General features: G+C 40.1%; 1 protein-coding gene across 1 annotated transcript in view; it reads right to left on the reverse strand.

Annotated features, from left to right (window-relative positions):
* Positions 1–17,679, reverse strand: part of MBD2 (methyl-CpG binding domain protein 2) — a 65,910-nt gene extending 48,231 nt beyond the window's left edge. The window contains exons 1-2 of the mRNA XM_019464022.2: positions 16,991–17,679; positions 856–1,015 (exon numbers count right to left, since the gene is read on the reverse strand). Coding sequence (XP_019319567.1) covers positions 856–1,015; positions 16,991–17,529 — 699 coding nt within the window. The 5' untranslated portion in view covers positions 17,530–17,679. The remainder of the gene's footprint in view (positions 1–855; positions 1,016–16,990) is intronic.
* Positions 17,680–18,500: the final 821 nt, after the last annotated feature.

The following is an 18,500-nucleotide window of genomic DNA, read 5'->3' on the forward strand; positions in this document are numbered from 1 at the left end:
GTTCCTACAGTGAATGCTAGACTCCCAAGTGGCATGCAACTGACTGTAGCAAGGTTATATATACCCTGGAAGAAAAGCCCTTGCTTTTCCCTCCACTATGTTCACAGTCAGTGTGAGATGATAGTGGTGGCAATACACATACATATATCTCTGAAGTTTAGAGGAAGAAAAATTGAGACAAAATGGTTACGTAAGATTAGCCGCCCTTGGGGCGGGGGTGGGGAGGGAAGCTTTCTTAGCAAAGATATTGGATGCTGTAATGCAATTAAATTAGCATAGTAACTCAAACTCTACTTGTTTAAATTCCTACACAATAAACCATCAAACAAGCAGCTCAATAAAAATAAGAGCTAATGGAAAAAAATCCAATCAGCGTATCCGGATGAGAATATTATTGCTACAAGTCCTTCTCCTCCACATCATCAAAAGTCAAAATAAAAACTACCCTTTCTCAAATCCTAATCCCAAAAATTGATAGGTAAGCATAAACTATGTGGTAAGGATACTTGCCACATTAAAATTTTGCCTCTCTTTGGCAACGGCAACTATTTTAAGAAAAAAAAAATGAGACAATTAACATCAACACAGAAATCTTTTGTAAAAAGTCCCAATGGGCCAAAAATGTGATATTTAAGAGATACTGAAATATTGTTCTCAACTGTGCACAATTTACTTATGCAAAGTACTGTCAACTACCATAAATTAATCAGATTTATAAGTCAAAATGCTTTGCCAGGGCAGGGTAGACTAAGACATTCAGACACAGCCAAAATTCTAGTGACATAATTACCATGTAAGATACTTTGTGGAAAGCTTTTGAAATAGGATACATATGCTCTAAGTAAATTAACCAACCTTATTTTGATTGAGAGGATCATTCCGCAGTCTCTGTTTGTTCTTCTGTAATTTACTAGGCATCATCTTTCCAGTTCTGAAGTCAAAACTGCTGAGGTCAACAGTATTTCCCAGGTACCTTGCCAACTGAGGTTTGCTTCTGAACTTCTTACCACTTGGACTAGAAGAAAGATAACATCAATTGTACAAAAGATAGCAGTATTTAGATCTCCACGCATCTTCTTTTCTCTCCCAATATGTTTATTTTTTTCAAAGAAATGGTAAAGTTTTAAAGGAACTTCACAACTTCCCTGTAAGGAGAGATAACGCTTCATCTAGTATTACACTCCACTAGGTACACCGCTGGAGTAACATCTGCAGATGTTACTGCAGATTATCCCACTGGTCACTCACTCCAGAGCCACTGACAGAATCCAGGTACAAACTGCATGCAGAGCACAATGCACATGCTGCAAAGGTCTTCAACATTACAAACTACTTCCAAACTGACTTTTGAAATGCTTTTTCTTGTAAGTATTACATATACACAACGTCAGTAGTAATCAGAACTTCAGAACACATTCTTCTGAAGTCAACAATCCTTGTTAAAAACACACATACAAAAAAACAAACAAACAAAAAAACAGAAACACTTGGAATCCATATACTCTTTGGGCTACCCATCTGAACTCACAACATTACAATAGAAAAAAAAAAAAATACTGAATTCTGATAGTATTTAAATGCTCCCTAAAAGGAGGAAACTGAGGCAAACATTTGCAAATGGTGTGAACATTGTTGACATGAATTTTTTTACCCAAACTCCTACCTTGGAGAAGCTTATCAAGAATAACTTCTCAGGTTGCCCGGGTGGCTCAGTCAGTTAAGCATCCAACTCTTGATTTTGGCTCAGGTCATGATCTCACAGTTCATGAGTTCAAGCCTCACATAGGGCTCGCACTGTCAGCACAGACCCCGTTTGGGATTGTCTCTCTCCTTCTACCCTGCCCGCCCTCTCTCTCTCTCAAAACAAACAAACTAAAAAAAAAAAAAAGGATAACTTCTCCTAAGAAAATATTGTCAAAGCTGGAAAATTATAAAAGTGCCAAAATTATACAGAAAGCTAAACTAAACTAGTGTTTCCTAAAAAAGTTTTTTGCTGTGTGGCATTGATCTATAAGAAAAATTTTATAGGAAAAATGCCCCAGTTTTACCTAATAAATTTTCTGAGCCAAACGTGCTAAAACCAACTATTAAAGTCAGCATAGATAGGTTACCAGAAGAGAACTGTAAGAATTCTAAATTATTTCTCAAAAAAAGCCAACATGTCCTATTTAGAACTTAACCTTGCACTAACGGACCACAATAAAAGAAAAATAATTGAACAGGAAAACAAAAGGGAATTTTGCGTGGGAAACCAAGCTACAAAATACTGCCCTGGAAGAGCAAAACTTTTCTCTGGGTCAAATCCAAACCAACACGCCGCACTTTGTCACAAATTCTGTGCCACCACTCACTTCAAGACAAATGAAGATCATATCGGCATTTTTTTTTCGACAATCACAGAATTCAAGTATTCTTGAAACACAATTCAAGTGATAAAATTCAGCCTACAGATGGAGGTAACAACCAGTAACAACTAGGACATAACGGAGTAGAACAAACTCAGAGAACTAGAACACAGGAGAGGAAAGAATACAAGATTACGCAGAAGTAAACCTCCACTCTCATTCTAACCAGATTTCCAAATATGCTCAGTATGACAAACAAACCGTACATAATCCTCCAGATGTTTCCAAGCTTGAGCCATCTCTGCCCACCACAAACTTGCACCCCAAACCCCATCTCATATCGTCCTCTGTTGTGGCCCCACTGCCGTCCACCTAGCGCCTGATCCACCAAACGAGAAAGCCACTTGATGATGCTTCAGTGCCCCACCCCTCAGCCACACATCTGACACCAAGTGCTAAATGTTCAGGCTCCTCAATGCTGACGAAAATAGCTTCACCTCCCCAGGAACACATCAAAGACCTTCCATTTGTTTACAGTTATTTTCAAAAGTCCGTTTCTCCACCAGCCTTGGTACCCCATGTTCCAAACTCAATGTCACCAGAAATACTCCATGTACCTTTGACTTTTAGCCATGTCTTTCCAGACGGAAGCATGAACATAGGCAATATCCTGCCTGTCGTAAGATTATTAAAGCCTCCAAGCCCAAGTAAAATGTCACCTCTTCTGTGAAGCTGTGATTCTCCAAACCCAGTTAGAAATAAATCTACTATATCTCTGCAATTCTACTTCATTACAAAAATCTCTATGTATTTCCTTGATGATTCAAACAACCAGAAATTGCAATGCCACTTTTTAAAACTCTCAAACATGAATTAACATATATGAACACTGAACAAAGTAACTTTCTCACAACAAAATACTTTATCAGTTGAATAGTAAAGAACATAAGTTTCATTTGCAGACACAATAAAATGGTAAGTTCTATACTTATGTAAGTTATGTTGCATGGACTCTTAAAATCGAACCAGAAAATATTTTCATGATTAATCTATTACACTACATAAGAAATAAAGAATTAAAGACCCAAATTAGTTTGAAAACTTGGTAAAGATTATTCCATTATGTCACTTATACAACTACAATGAAGATTAAGCTAGAATAGCCATTTAGTCCTTATCATCAGAAATTCCAGTTAAGGTCAACAAGATTCTGATAACCTATTTGATATACCTCAAATATGAATAAAAACCTCTCTACAAAATAAAATGATAGTTCTCAATCAGACTTCCATCTAATAAGACATCTTATTAGTGCAATAAAAGCTGAGCTTAAGAGTGGACTTAGTTTCAACAGACTAATGCTCCAGAAAATGAAAATACTAAGGTAGCAACTTCTACCAAAAAGATAAGCACTATTATTTTTAAGGATACAGCTTACAGACAACCAGAAAATCATTTTTTAAGAAATCAATTTACTAAATTCACAAATTAGCCCTGCAATGAGTAGTTTCTTATGAAACGGTGGAAATGCCAGCTATCTACTGCAGTTGAACACATACTAGAGCCTCAGTATAACATCACTCTAGAACAAAACTCATTAGAAATCAGTTTTAGACACTCCTCCCCAAATTAAGGAAATCTAACTACGTAAGAACTCGATTAATGTGACTGCATAGCTTATAATCTAGATTAGCAATTTAATATGGTTTAAATAGTTCCTATGTCTACTGATTTTAAAAATCAAATGGAAACTGTGAGAAAGGCCTGACATACTCTACCGATAAACTAAATTAGCAATGAAGAAAGTGGAAATCAAGTCTTAGCTATGAACATATCCCAAAAAAGGTAGACTATTAACTGGTACTCTATCGGTTATTCATACAAATCACTATCCCCAGTCATAAAGACGGAATTCTATGCGGCATCTACGCGGGAGAGCTACAAGTACTGGTCACACACACGGCTGCCTTCAGAACAGTGGTACAAGCCGTTCTCTGTAACTGCTATAGCTTGTGCTTAGTGTTTTAGGGAAGTCAACCTGGCTGCCCCAGGAGATTATAAACCAGAGACCTTCCTCTGCACAAGATGAAGGCAAGCATATAGAAAGGCAAAGGCCAAGGGAATGGTTAAGTAAGAATTCTTCCCATCAGGTACAGAAATATGTGGATAGCACCGACATGACCCTGAAAGTGGTGGAGGAAATAATGCTAGATGAACAAAAAAACTACCCAGAATGACTAAGTCATCATCGGTCTGCCCTCTAAGATGGCTGCAGTAAGTAGGTCGCAATCTCACACACACCAGGGATTAGCATGACTAAGCTTTTATTCTAAAAGCAGCAAACTATAACCTAGGAACATTCTAGTAGACTAGTGAAGGATATTAGTCATTTTCAGCTTTCTCTAACCAAAGCGATTACTTCTAATCCCAGTAATGAAATACTAATATTTCACTTTCAACCACACAAAAAAATTCCCTACCAACTGTCCCCTAGATATGCCCACCCAGAACCAACTTGTGGTCTCACCTTTAACTTCTCCTACCCTCCAAATACCCTAAATAATGATGAAATGAAAATCAAAGATGTGAGAGTTTTAATTTCAGATGAGGACATTTCATCTATGCCTTTGCTAGCTTTCATTTTAATTAAACTGTTTAAAGTACTTCCGTGTAACACCGCCTTAGAGGTTTCTAACTAGAGATTATCAAAAAGAAATTTTATTAGCATCTGACTTTCCACTCTAAAAAAATTTCATTGAGATAACAGAAACTACTTTAATTCTGGTCACCTTAGTTTAGTGGTATTCCCATTTTATCGCTCTGTATACTCACCTGTGATCATCATTCCCTGAGCTACCTGACGATAGCACACCCTGCCAGTCTCCACAGAAAAAGCAACTCTTCTGAAGACCTGCTCCTGGCCTGTGCAACTGCACCCTGAAAACACTCCTCTGGTGGAGCAGAACATATGTTTTCATGGATCATCACGATGTTCAGTCGAACAGGATGAGGAGCCCAGAGTCTGAGCAAACACCAGTATACCTCCGAACCAGTTTCTAACAGGATGAACTGTGGAGGTGGCAGTAATCAGAGCACAATAAGGAGAGCTGGCCTATGAGCGACAAGGAGCACTGTGGACAGCAGACGGCCAGCTACACGGCTGAAGAGCATGTTCAGGAGGGCATCACTCTCCAACAGTACTTTGTGAGGCATGAGAAAAACCTCCATACTAAAAATTCCCTAAGCTACAGCTCTGGAAAAGTTTGAGATCAAAAAAACATCAACTTCCTTTGTTTCATACCTCTTTAAATGTTAAAGCTTATTTGTTAGTTACAGAGTAAGTACCGAAAGAAAAAGACTTCTCTGACTTTAACAACTGTCTCCACAAGTCAAATTTTGGTTGAGACTAAGATCTGAAATCAAAATTATCTTGTACTTCGGTACAAAATACATAATCAGAAAACTGTCAAATCAATTAATTCAAATAACGTATACCATTGCTTCAAAGCTGTATGACATACACACAGAGAAATCTACCTACAAGTCAGCTCCCAATCTCCCTTTTTTAGTTCCTTTCCTCCCACCTTTACACGCAGGCCTTTCCTAAAGTGAACCATCTTCAGCCCTCGTCTGCAGTTTGTCTCCAGTACATTTTATCTACTTGTCTTGTCTTGTCTTACTTATGTCTCCCATCAGGTACTACTAAATCCAGTTCCTTTCTTTGAATCTATCCTTCCTTTCCATTGCCATTGCCCAAATCAAGTCTTTATCACCTTGAGTCTGAATCACCAGGACAGGCTAACTGACTTTCTACTTGCTGGTCTCTGCATTCTAAACTACCCAAATTACTCTTCCTAAACACCACTCTGACCATAGTTTCAGCTGAAAAGCCTTCAATGACTTTAACCCATTAGCAAAAGGATACCAAACATCTTAGCTCTGCATTTAAGATCCTTTTTCTAACCTCCTCTGAACCTGTCAACCCTACTTTCCACTCCTCTTACTCAATGACCTCTGCTCCAACCATGTTAGTTTATTCACTGTTCGAAACAGGCTGAATGGTTCCCTCTTAGGCCTTTTGCAAATCATACCTGTTACCCAATCCATAATGCAGGACTCCAACCCTGATCCTCAAGGGCCCAGAAATACCAATCCACATTATAGCTCTTCCATAAAAAGCCTTCCTTCCCAGAATGAAGCAGTGGAAGGTTTCCTTCCTCTGAACCATATAGCAATTACTGCCAGTATCAGGTAAATAATCACAAACTGCCTATTGGCATCTCTTGTATTCTGGCTTTGAAATACTGAGTTAGTTCTACATGGTTATAAAACTTCTACAAGTTTAAATCTTATCTTCACAAGCAGCATACTCAAGTAGTTATTTATGAATGAAATGATATGATGTCAGATTTGCTTCCAAATAATAAGGTTGAGTCGAGGTAGTACATTGGGGGATGGAAGAAATAAGATTAACAACTGCTGAATTGAGTACTTGGTAGTTTTTTTATATGATCTACTTTTACATATATGTTTGAAAATTTCTATAATAAAATGTTTAAAACAAACATTAAAGTATACAAGCTGTATATATCCCCTGAAAATTTCAAAGTAATTTTTTAAAAATATGAAGTTTGGGCAAGTAAATGTGAGCATTAAAGAACTTCCTTAGCAGTTGAGGGAGAGGTAGAGAATTATTTTTAAAGTATCATTAGGGAAAAAAAGTTATTTACAGTTTGGCTGCTGGTAAAATGTGACAACATTGCACCTTTTCCCTTGGCATAAATGTTTAAGGAATCACCAACGCAATTTTAAGTGGTAATAAAAGACCTTAAGTATAATATGAATTCTGTACCAATCATTCTCATTCCATAAACTAGCATTTATGTAACAAACAACATGCAAACAGTATATTACTGATAGCAAATTCTATTATCTCTATATCAAAGCTAGAAAAAAATAAAAGCCAGGGTGATCCACTACCTAATCTCATCCCACTGCCTAAAGGTGAGAAAGAAAAAAGGAAAAAACACTGGTTATTTTGGTTGAATTGAGGACTGGACACTGTTATGGAAATGTCAGAAATTAAATACATCTGGGAATTATTTCAAAATATAATGGGAAAAGGGAGTTGCATATTGATGAAACAAGCTTGGCCAGGAGTTCATAATTATTAAAACTGGTTGATGAGCCCATAGGAGCTTCATTACACTTTTCTAACAATTTTTGCTCTTGCACATTTGAATTTTTCCATAATAAAAAATTAGATAAGTATACCCCCCCCAAAAAAAAAGACTATATTTTGAAAAAAGAGGTAGGGGGCCTCTGGAATAGGCCTTTTTAAAGAAACGCATACATCACAGCATACATGTTAAAAATAATTTTAAGACATTCATCCTTGCTTTAATCTATGGATTCTTCCAAGTGTAAAAAGAACTATAAAAGAACGTACACACAGGGGTGCCTGAGTGGCTCAGTCAGTTGAGCGTCCAACTTCAGCTCAGGTCATGATCTCCTGGTTCATGAGTTTGAGCCCTGTGTCGGGCTCTGTGCTAACAGCTCAGAGCCTGGAGCCTGCTTCAGATTCTGTGTCTCCCTCTCTGCCCCTTCCCTGCTCATGCGCTTGCTCGCGCTCTCTCTCTCGCGCGCTCTCTCTCTCTCTCGCTCTCTCTCAAAAATAAGTAAACATTAAAAACAAATTTTTAAAAAGAACATATACACCTATATACACAGAGAATGGAAGGCAATATGTCAAAATATTAACACTGATTCTCTTTAGGACTACAAAGCTGATTGTCATTGCTCTCTCTACACTCCTATATTTTCCCAATTTCCACACTGAGCATGGGTCACTCTTCTAATCAGGGGAAAAAATAAAATATTTCTAAAAACCCTGATGAACATGCCCTAATCACATTTCAAAATTAAAATACTGTAAATCTCCACATAATTAACAACTGTTTACATTGGTTAATTAAGCGAAGGGAAAGAAACTACCATTTTATTGATCTGCTGACCATCTACTACATGCCAAATGTCTTACACGTACTTTCATTTAACATAAAAAAATTCCACGAGGTAAACTTCTTACCTTTGATTTACAGTTGAGGGATCAGAGGCTTATATTATGGAAGCTTATAAATCTGTCCAAGTTAAAATAGTAAAGCAAGATTCAAGACTCAAGTCCCAATTTTCTGACTCAGAAGTTTCCATTCTTATTCTAAACCAGTGCAACACAAGTGTGGTCTACAGACAGACTTACTGGTCTTCAAATAAGTACAGAAGGGGAGAGAAAGCAGTTAGGAACTCACTAGTAAGTTTATGACTGTAGGATCTAAGAGTATAAAGTTGCAACATGTATTCTGTATAACCACTTTTACATTATTTTTTATCATAAACTACTTCCTACCAGATACTATTACAAATAACTTTACAGTTACGGCACAAAGAAATAATATATTAGTTAACAGTAGATAGAAATATGTTATCCTCCCCAGATGATACAAAAGCACTTTTTGATGGTAGATGTTTAAAGCAAAGGATAAAAGGATTTTTTAATATGAAAATTGTAATCAAAAGTCCTACTACAGATTCCTTCAGGTCTAAAAATCTGTATGGAATACACACACAAACACTAAACACACTCAAGTCTGAAGAAAAATAAGAACATTTGCCTCAGCTATTCACTATCTGCATACCTGGTATGGTACAAGACAGGATGCTGTCTATAGCAAGAGACACAAGACCACCTCTATAGTGCAGGCCTATTTACAGCCAACACTAACCAGTTTTTTAGATCATTTAATAGAAACGTATTAACTATTTGCTTCATTCAACAAGCAATTCTTAAGAGCTTTCTGTATAGCAGGGACTATGGTGGATACTGGAGATTCAAGAATGAATCAGACTCAGCCACTCACCTTGAGGAGGTTCAGAATCTGGTGTTCAAGACTGCCAACGATTACAGCACATGTGGGAAAGGTTAACAGAATTATGCTCAAAATGCCATAGGACTTGCCCGTTTCCACTACAGGCCTCTGGGAAAGGCTTTTTTAAAGAGAGGCACACATCACTGCATACATGTTGAAAATAATTTTATAACATTCACACTTTCTTTCATCTATGAATTCGTCCAGCATAAAAAGAACACCAAGATATATTTCAAAAATCTTCTTCCACATGTTTGTAAATAACTCATAATCATTTCTGATTGAATGATTGAACAAAGTGTTCAATTTCAAAATTTAAATTTGAGAATTTACCATTATTTACATTCAACTTATGTAATCAAGTTCCCAAACAAGTTTGAATTTATAAGACAAGGCAAAAATCATAAGATCCATAGATATTACTAAAATTTCACTCTATTCCATACTTTTATTCTTCCTTGTGAAGTTTTAGTTTTTAGAAGTTCTGATGAAGTTAAGCAAAACTTCATTTTACAATTTGCCTAGGCATTTCTTAGTGGAAATGGCAAATAGCCATAAAAGACCAATAAACAAGGACTGCAAAGGGTATTAATACCCCAAGTCAAAAAGTAAATCCATGAAATAAGAGCTGGTGATTTATTTCTAATTCATCACACAGGTCTGAAAAGACCTCAAACACAGGAAAAAATTTATGAATTTCTATTAGTCCCACTATGAAATCTAACACACACACACAAAAGTATCACTTCCTTTGCAAATCACCAGCTTCTACTCGATTAATTAAAGCTGCACTAAAAAATAAAAAAACTGCACTATGAAGATTAAATTATGACTCTATATCTCACAAATGAAATTCTAAAAGCAATTTGAAAAAAATTATCAATTTCTGTTGGACACTATTTCTAGAATATATGTGTATCAGTTCCTTTCGAGCTATGTATTTCCTCTACTACAGGTATTGTGGGTGTTTTGGCAGGTGAGACTTTGCATATCAGATTTGAAAAATCAGATGTAGGACAGATGGCAATGTTGTACCCTAACAAAAATTCCCCTAGCACAGCACAGAAAGCTGGGATGGTACAACTGAGACAGAATTATTGGAGCACAATTTCCACCACAGCCATGTGTCTTTTATTTCCAGATCCAGGCTTCAATCAGTCTATTTCAAGAGAAAAGACTAAAAGCAAGTCAAACTTGCAATTATGCAATAAGCACTTAGTAATAAACCTTGCATTTCATTCCTTTCTCCAACTAAAGAGATTTTTTTGATTGGTCTGCAGCGCACATTTCAATCGTGCCTCAACTCAAAGAAGCACACGAGCTTTTTGGAGGAAACACATAAAACTATCTCGAGCTACATTTAGACTGCAAGTTACAATTTGATTTCTTCTAGTTTTTTTTCATTGTTTATTTATTTATTTATTTTGAGACAGACAAACAGAGGATACCAGGAAGGCTCCGTGCTGTCAGCACAGAGCCCTGACGTGGGACCGATCCCACGAACCATGAGATCATGACCTGAGCCAAAATCAAGTTAAGTCGGATGCTTAACTGACTGAGCCACCCAGGCACCCCTGATTTCTTCTAATTTAAGTAAAAGCTTTTAAAACGAAGATGACCTATAGCTTGCTCCGTAGGAAACACGCTGCCTGTCTGAATATCTGAGAAACAACATGGTCAATCCTAAATTAAACATATATCAAAAGAGCAAGCAAGAAAGGAGGAAACATTTCTGAACCAAATGATCACTTCTATTACCCAGAATGAAACTCCTTTAATTATGTTAATTTACCACAATTTTTCAATTTCTTTTCTCTCCATTACATAGAGCTGGAAGATCATCTTTTGGTACAATGGCTTCACTACCAAATAGGATTTAAAATTTACCCTTTGTCAAAAAAAAATAAAATAACATTTACCCTTTGTCGACTTAAAGGTGCAAATATAATAGTAACTAACTACATTGTTTTAGCAGCCCACCCAGCTCCATAAAGCAGATTAAGTATGAGATGGTTCAATATTTGAGAATTACAAGTAAGGATTTTCTATGGGAGGCAGCAGAGCAGGGTGGTTAAAAGTTCTGGGGTTAAATCCCCTGCATCAGGATTCTAACTCTGCCCTTACCAGCAGTACAACCTTGAGCATATTACTTAACTTCCCTGTCCCAAGTCCGCATGTGTAAAATGCAGATAATTGCACCTACAGCTAACAGGGTTATAAGGACCCAATAAGATAATACATGTAATGCATTTAGCAAAATAATACTAATAGCTGCCAAAACTATGAGAGCTGTGACATAGAACACACATAAAATTAAGACACACAACACCCTATACTTAATAAAAAACAAACCTATAGACTCGATGAGATTCAAATGTTGATTTCTCACTTGTGTCTCTGCACTATGAGCATTTTCACTATATCTCTAAACTACTTTCTATCCTTCTATAATATCCTCAACACTAAAGATGAAAATAAGAAACTGGAAAATGCTTGGACTTAATAAAATACCCCAACCAATTTCACCCCAGCACACCACCAGGTAATATAAAGCAATAGCTAAGAAAGTCATTTAAGACTTGTTTCATAAAATTTTAAGCATCACATCAATTGGTAAACACCTATTTAGTATCTAGGTGTACCTAGGGGGAAAGAAGACAGTTATGTGAGAGTGCCACAGGTTCTATAGAAATGAACATACGAGTAATACAAGAGACACCAGGTTTAATCACATGGGGAAGGCCAGAAAGAAGATATTAGGTAGGGGAAAAGCCAATTTACTGAAAGCCAAAGAGACTTAAATATTTAAGAACTATAACAATGGGAGCACTGGGGTGGTTCAGTTGTTGAGCGTCCGACTTCGGCTCAGGTCATGATCTCACGGTTTGTGGGTTTGAGCCCCGCATCAGGCTCTGTGCTGATAGCTCAGAACCTGGAGCCTGCTTCTGATTCTGTGTCTCCCTCTCTCTGCCCCTCCCCCGCTCACACTCTGTGTCTCTCTCAAAAATAAACAAAATTTAAAAAAAAAAAAACAAAACTATAACAATGGATCTCTCCCCTGGTCCATCAAGTTTTTTCCAACAAAGACTACATGGCAGAGTTGTTTTTTGTTTGTTTGTTTGTTTGTTTTTTTAAAGTCAGAGAGAGAGAGAGAGAGAGAGAGAGAAGGAAAGATCTGACTGAACTCTGACATGCTCAATGATCCAGAACTCATGCCCTCAAAGCATCCTACCAGCCTTCGGTAACAAGTCAGATATACCTATACATTTTTTTAAACCTATTTGTATCTTCAGCCCATACAACTGGAGTTATTTAATTAATCATTTTCCCTAATTAGTCCTTAAACATATCTATGTTTTTATTTTAGTGTACTGAAACTGAATCCTTGTATCACTCTAAGTACAGGTAAAATCATATATGCACTTTACAAACAGACAAACCACAGGACCAGGAAGTGTGACAGGCTCAAGGTTGCACCAAATGGTAAGGGCAGAGTTAGAATACCAACTCTGGACCTCTTTACCCCTGTGCTCTGCTGCCTTCCCTAAAGACTTCTACTTTTATCATACCACTCATGATTTTATAGACCTCTGAGTCCTCCTCTTTCCAGATCAAAGTGAAATAAATTCAGTCTCTCTTCTTGCACCTGCTCCCTATTATTATTTTAATTGTTCTCTAGTGCCACTGTATCCTTTTTTCAGAGAAGTGATCAGGTACAAATGCAACATAATTATGATACAAGAATCAAAAATATTTACTATTTTGTTCCCAGTATCCAACCACATGATATTTTATGGCAGAAGCTGTAACAGTTTACCTCCACTCCCAAGTCTTTAACCGAAATTATAACCAAAAGTCTAAAAGCTAACAAGTTTAGACTAGGTAAAAATGGCATGAGTTGGCTACTAAAAAGGGTCCTATGCAGAAGAAAATAATATGTCAAATATATCAGTCAGCAAGTGAAGGGAGCCAAAAACTAGAAATAACAGGAGCCAAGTAGACCAGTGAGAAAATTATTGTTCACATAAGGGGTTCATATGGTGGCAACAAACTTTTCAGAAACTATTACCAATAGATCCAGCTCTTTATCTAACCACACCTTTTTGTAAAAACACACTTTGTATGATAATGTATGAACTGCCACACACTATCGGTAATCCTGACAGAAGGCGTAATTATATTGCTTAACTGGCAACTCAAGGCACGCCTTCCTGTTAGAACTCGGCAGTCTCGGGAACAGCCGAAACACCATTCTACCAAAATTTGAGGCTTTCTCGATGAGCTTAATTTCAGCCCAATTAATAAGTGTAAGTAAGCCACACCCTATGTTAACAGGCACGGGTTGTTTAAATTCCTCTCCCCAGAGGCAGGCCAATTCAGGAGCTGGCATCAGAACCACATGAACAAATGAGTGCAGGTGTTCATACTACCAATGGGAGCATTAACTCTTAACCCACCTACTAACACGGATGGCTGGTGTTTTGTGAGCTACTGGTTTTTAACAGGTGGGGGATATGTGGGGATGCTAATATGCAAAGCTGTGACACTTTGATAGAGAAAGAATGTGTTCACCTTCAGTATGAGTAGGTGTCCTCCATCATTTATCACTGAAAGCGGAAGTCACAGAATAACTGCTCTGTTACAAAAACCACATCATGCTACCTGTTTCCTACTGCCTCAGAATATAACCTCTCAGCAGGGAATCAAGACTGACTTACAATCCTGCCAAATAACTAACATTTTGTAGGTAGTCAATAAACAATTAGATAACATTCCTTCCAACCTTTAACTAAACACATGTGGCACAAATCTGTTCATTGTGTCTTTTCATCTTGTATAAAGTGAAAAGCAAATCATGCTGCACCGTCTAATAAAAAGACTTCAATTTTAGAAAGTAATTATCACTATACTGGTTTCATGATTTGTCGTAAAATGAATTTGTTTGGAGGGGCAGCCGGGTGGCTCAGTCGGTTAAGCATCCGACTTCGGCTCGGGTCATGATCTCACGGTTCATGAGTTCAAGCCCGACATCAGGCTCTCTGCTGTCAGCACAGAGCCTGCTTCAGATCCTGTCACCCTCTCTCTGCCCCTCCCCCACTGGCACACGCATGCTCTCACTCTCCTCTCTCTCACAGAATAAACAAACTTCAAAAAATACCAGATGAATTTGTTTGGAAAATTCATCTTAAACTGATTAGATCAGTTTTTCTGCCATAAAATATTTACTGAGTTTGTATGAAAAAGTTAACATTGAAAAATTTACAACACATTTAAAAAAATACTACGACCACAAATCAAAATGAGCACTACAGCAATCTGCGTTCTTGAAATAACTTTTCCAGCTACTGCAAGGAAAACAACAAAAAAACTCCTTGCAATAACCCAAAGTTAGTTTGAACAAATACGTCATCCCAAAACCAAACAAACTGTATCCCAGGAGAAATGCCATAGAGAGTGAACTTCAAAGTTTAAGATGCTCTACTGAGAATAGACTAGTCACCTATCCCTCAAGGAGTTCAATCGCAGACACAGGATATTCTTGTAAAACGTAACTGGCTACAAGACATCAACACATAGTTCACCTAAAGAAGGTAGCATACTACCTGCTTAGAAAGAAAGCAAAAGTTGTTAATGGAAGAGTATGCAAGAGTGAACAACTGTGACTAGCACTACATGAAACCAGTGAACTTGAGAGGAGTTACTGTTCCACAATAACCTTTTGTAAAATTTTTTAATGTTTATTTATTCTTGAGCGATGGAGAGAGACAGAGCGCGAGCAGGGGAGGGGCAGAGAGAGACAAAATTGGAAGCAGGCTTCAGGCTCTGAGCTGTCAGCACAGAGCTCAATGTACGGCTCAAACCCATGGACCAGAAGATCATGACCTGAGCCGAAGTAGGACATCCAACCGACTGAGCCACCGAGATGCCCCACCACAATAACCTTTTCAGTATTACTGAAGTAAATTTAATATTTAACGATGGGGGGGGGGGGGCACCCGGGTGGCTCAGTCGGTTGAGCGTCCGACTTCAGCCAGGTCACGATCTCGCGGTCCGTGAGTTCGAGCCCCGCGTCGGGCTCTGGGCTGATGGCTCGGAGCCTGGAGCCTGCTTCCGATTCTGTGTCTCCCTCTCTCTCTGCCCCTCCCCCGTTCATGCTCTGTCTCTGTCTCGAAAATAAACGTTAAAAAAAAAAAAATTAAAAAAAAAAATTTAACGATGGGGAAATACAAGATTATCACCTCTGAATGTTTAAAAAAAGCTTGCCATTTTATTATTTAAGATTTCAAAATGCGTGCTCTCAGACCAAGTGACAAAATAAGTTCTCATGCAACACCACTTTCATTTTTTACTTGAACAGGTGAAACAAATTGAAACTATTTTTCCATACATTTGAGCAGCCATCAGGAATATGGTCGTATTTACGTGTTATACCACTGATGATCACATTGTGTGTGCACAAATGTATTTTTAACCTCTCAAGTCTATTTAAGAGTACTCTCAATTCGTAAACATTGGAGAGACAGAGAGAGAGAGAGAGAAAGAGAGAGAGACTGCGCACGCGTGTGTATATTCCTCCCTCCCCAACCAGGGGCAATGTATTAACCTACTTGATGAAAGTAAATCCTCCATAACATTATTCCAATGGCTAAATGGCTGACGACAACTGGCTCCAACACCCAAATATATTCCCTGAAAAATGAGTCCATCAGCCCACAAAACGGCCCTCCACACCAGTGAATATGTTTATATTCTCTTCTGTAAATGGGATGGTTTATTTTTATAAGCAAATTTGTTGATAAGAAAATTCCACTGATATCAACAGCCACAGGCACTCTCCTGAGCTTACTGGATCATCCAAAGAAATGGCATGCACAGCAGAACCACAGAATTGCAAGATCACATCAGGGCAAAAACCTGAATCACTCAGACCAAGATTTCTCAACCTGATTTCTCAAACTGGTGACATTTTGGGTCAGATAATTCTTTGTTGTGGGGACCATTCTGTGCATTACAGAATATCCTGCAGCATCCCTGGTCTCTACCCACTACATGCCAGCAGCACACCCTTCCAAGGTATGACAACCAAAAATGTCCCCAGACATTGCCAAACATCCCCTGGGGGACAAATTTTGGTCTAAGAGTCTAACAACATATTACAGTGTTTCAGTTTTCAAAAGTGACTAAGTTCTGCAACACCATGAGAGTTCCAAGAAACTTCAGGCATTCCAAGCGGCTACTTTATACCAAACTTTCCTGGATCTCACAAAGTAACTGAAGCCTTATTACTGTAGATAGCTAATTCTTCCACATGTGCATGATTAAACACTCTTGTGATGATGAATCTGGGAAAGGCTGGGACAGGAGCCAACAGTGACTGGGTTTTATAGTTTCGATGAATTACACCTTCTTTTAACCCTTCTATGGACTAACCATCCTTGCCAGAGAACCTTTTTTTTTTCCCACAAACCATTTTCCCCAACACTGTCAACCTAAGACGCCCTCCTCTGGGCTCTCACCATTCAGATACTGTGCCTGACCTGTCACTGTACTGGGGTCAACTCTCACCCAAGGGCTCAGGGACCTTCCACTACCAGGCCAGCCTGTCTGTGCCAGTGCCCTCGGGCCCTGCTCTCCTATTGACATCCCATGCCCAGGTCAGCTGTTGACCCTTGACCCCGGCCTGACCCCGCTGCCCCCACCCCGCCCCCAGGGCGGTACCTGAAGTAGTAGACATCGCTCTTGCCGGCACTGAGCCCAGATTTTCGGATCACTTCCTCCTTCTTCCATCCGGGGGGGAGGGCCGGGCAATCCATCCTCTTCCCGCTCTCCGTGGCCCGGGGTCCCCTGGGCCCCGGCCCCGCGCTCCCCGACGGGAAAGGGACCGGCTCCCGCCGGGGGGCGCCGCCGCCACCGCTGCCGCCGCCGCAGCCGCCGCCGTCGCCGCCAAGGCCGCCGCCGCCACTCGGGGGACGGCCGCGGCCCCGGCCCCGGCCCCGGCCCCGTCCCCGGCCACGGCCCCGGCCCCGGCCACGGCCACAGACGCCGCCGCCCCGGCCCGCCTGCTTCCACCGCCCCCGGCCACGGCCGCCGCCCCGAGCGCCTTCCCTGCGCACGCCGCTCACCGGGGACGGGGCGAGCGCGCTGCCCTGGCCCCCCTGCTCTATGGCGGAGTCGCCGCCAGCGCCGCTGCCGCCCGCCGCGCTCTCCCCCTCCTCCTGCTCCGGGCAGCAGCGGCCTCCCCCCGGGTGCGCGCGCATCCAGCCCCCTCCCCAGCCGGCGCTGCGCTTCTTCCGTAACCGAGCCCTTGGAATCCCGGAGACCCGCCCCGCCCGCAGCGCGGCGCGCGGGGGACGCGCGCAAGCATCATAGAGCGGACGCGCACAGAGCGGCCCTCCCGCTCGGGGCGTGGCTCCGGCCGCCGCCTCTTAGGTCCTCCAAGCTCCCCGGGCGGCCATATTGTCTCCGCCTTCTCGAGGGCACGCCCCTGGCCCCACCCGCTCCGCCCCCAGCCGCGCCCTTCCGGCCCCCGCCCGCGCTTGGGTGCGCAGAGCCCGGAAGGCGGGTAGGGCCCGGAGTCTTTTGTGGAGGAATGTCAGAAGGACTGCGGTTGTTTTGTTTCCTGTAGGGTTAACCTCCCTCTCTGTACGATTTTACCTATGTTTGCTCCCCCAATTAATGAATAACAAAATAGTTCGTTTTATATTCACTAACTAGATAATTCATTTAAAAAGGTAATAGATACCCGATACCTTCTTTCCCTCCTCCACCAAAACTTGCCAGAATGCTCAGATTGAAGAAGCTAGTCAAAGTGTTCCATTAGATGAATATTCCTATCCTCCAGAGTCTGGCTTCTGGGTTTAGGTCCCGGGATTGATTATTCTCCTGCAACTTTATAAAGTTATAGGAAGAAAAATGACAACTTGGGACATAATTCCTCTACTTCTACGGGGTTTACCTCTAAATTCTCCTTAAAATGACCAGGATCCCTGAACCCACCTAGGATTTACAATATTTCTAAAGATTTTTTCATAATTTAAACCTCCTTGTGTAATGGCCTTTGACAATTATCAGTGGCCTTTGGCTTGGTAAATACTCTTATGTTGAAAGACTAACCTAACCCACTATGACAACCCTTTAGGAATCTGTGCGGAATTCATTTGGATCTGCCAACTCATCGTTCAGGATTGGGTTTAAAGAATAGTGCTAAATTGATTAAGAAAACTGATTT

This window comes from Panthera pardus, unplaced genomic scaffold, assembly GCF_024362965.1.
Source record: "Panthera pardus isolate Hobbes unplaced genomic scaffold, ASM2436296v1 HiC_scaffold_15, whole genome shotgun sequence".
In the NCBI taxonomy this organism is placed as follows: domain Eukaryota; kingdom Metazoa; phylum Chordata; class Mammalia; order Carnivora; family Felidae; genus Panthera; species Panthera pardus.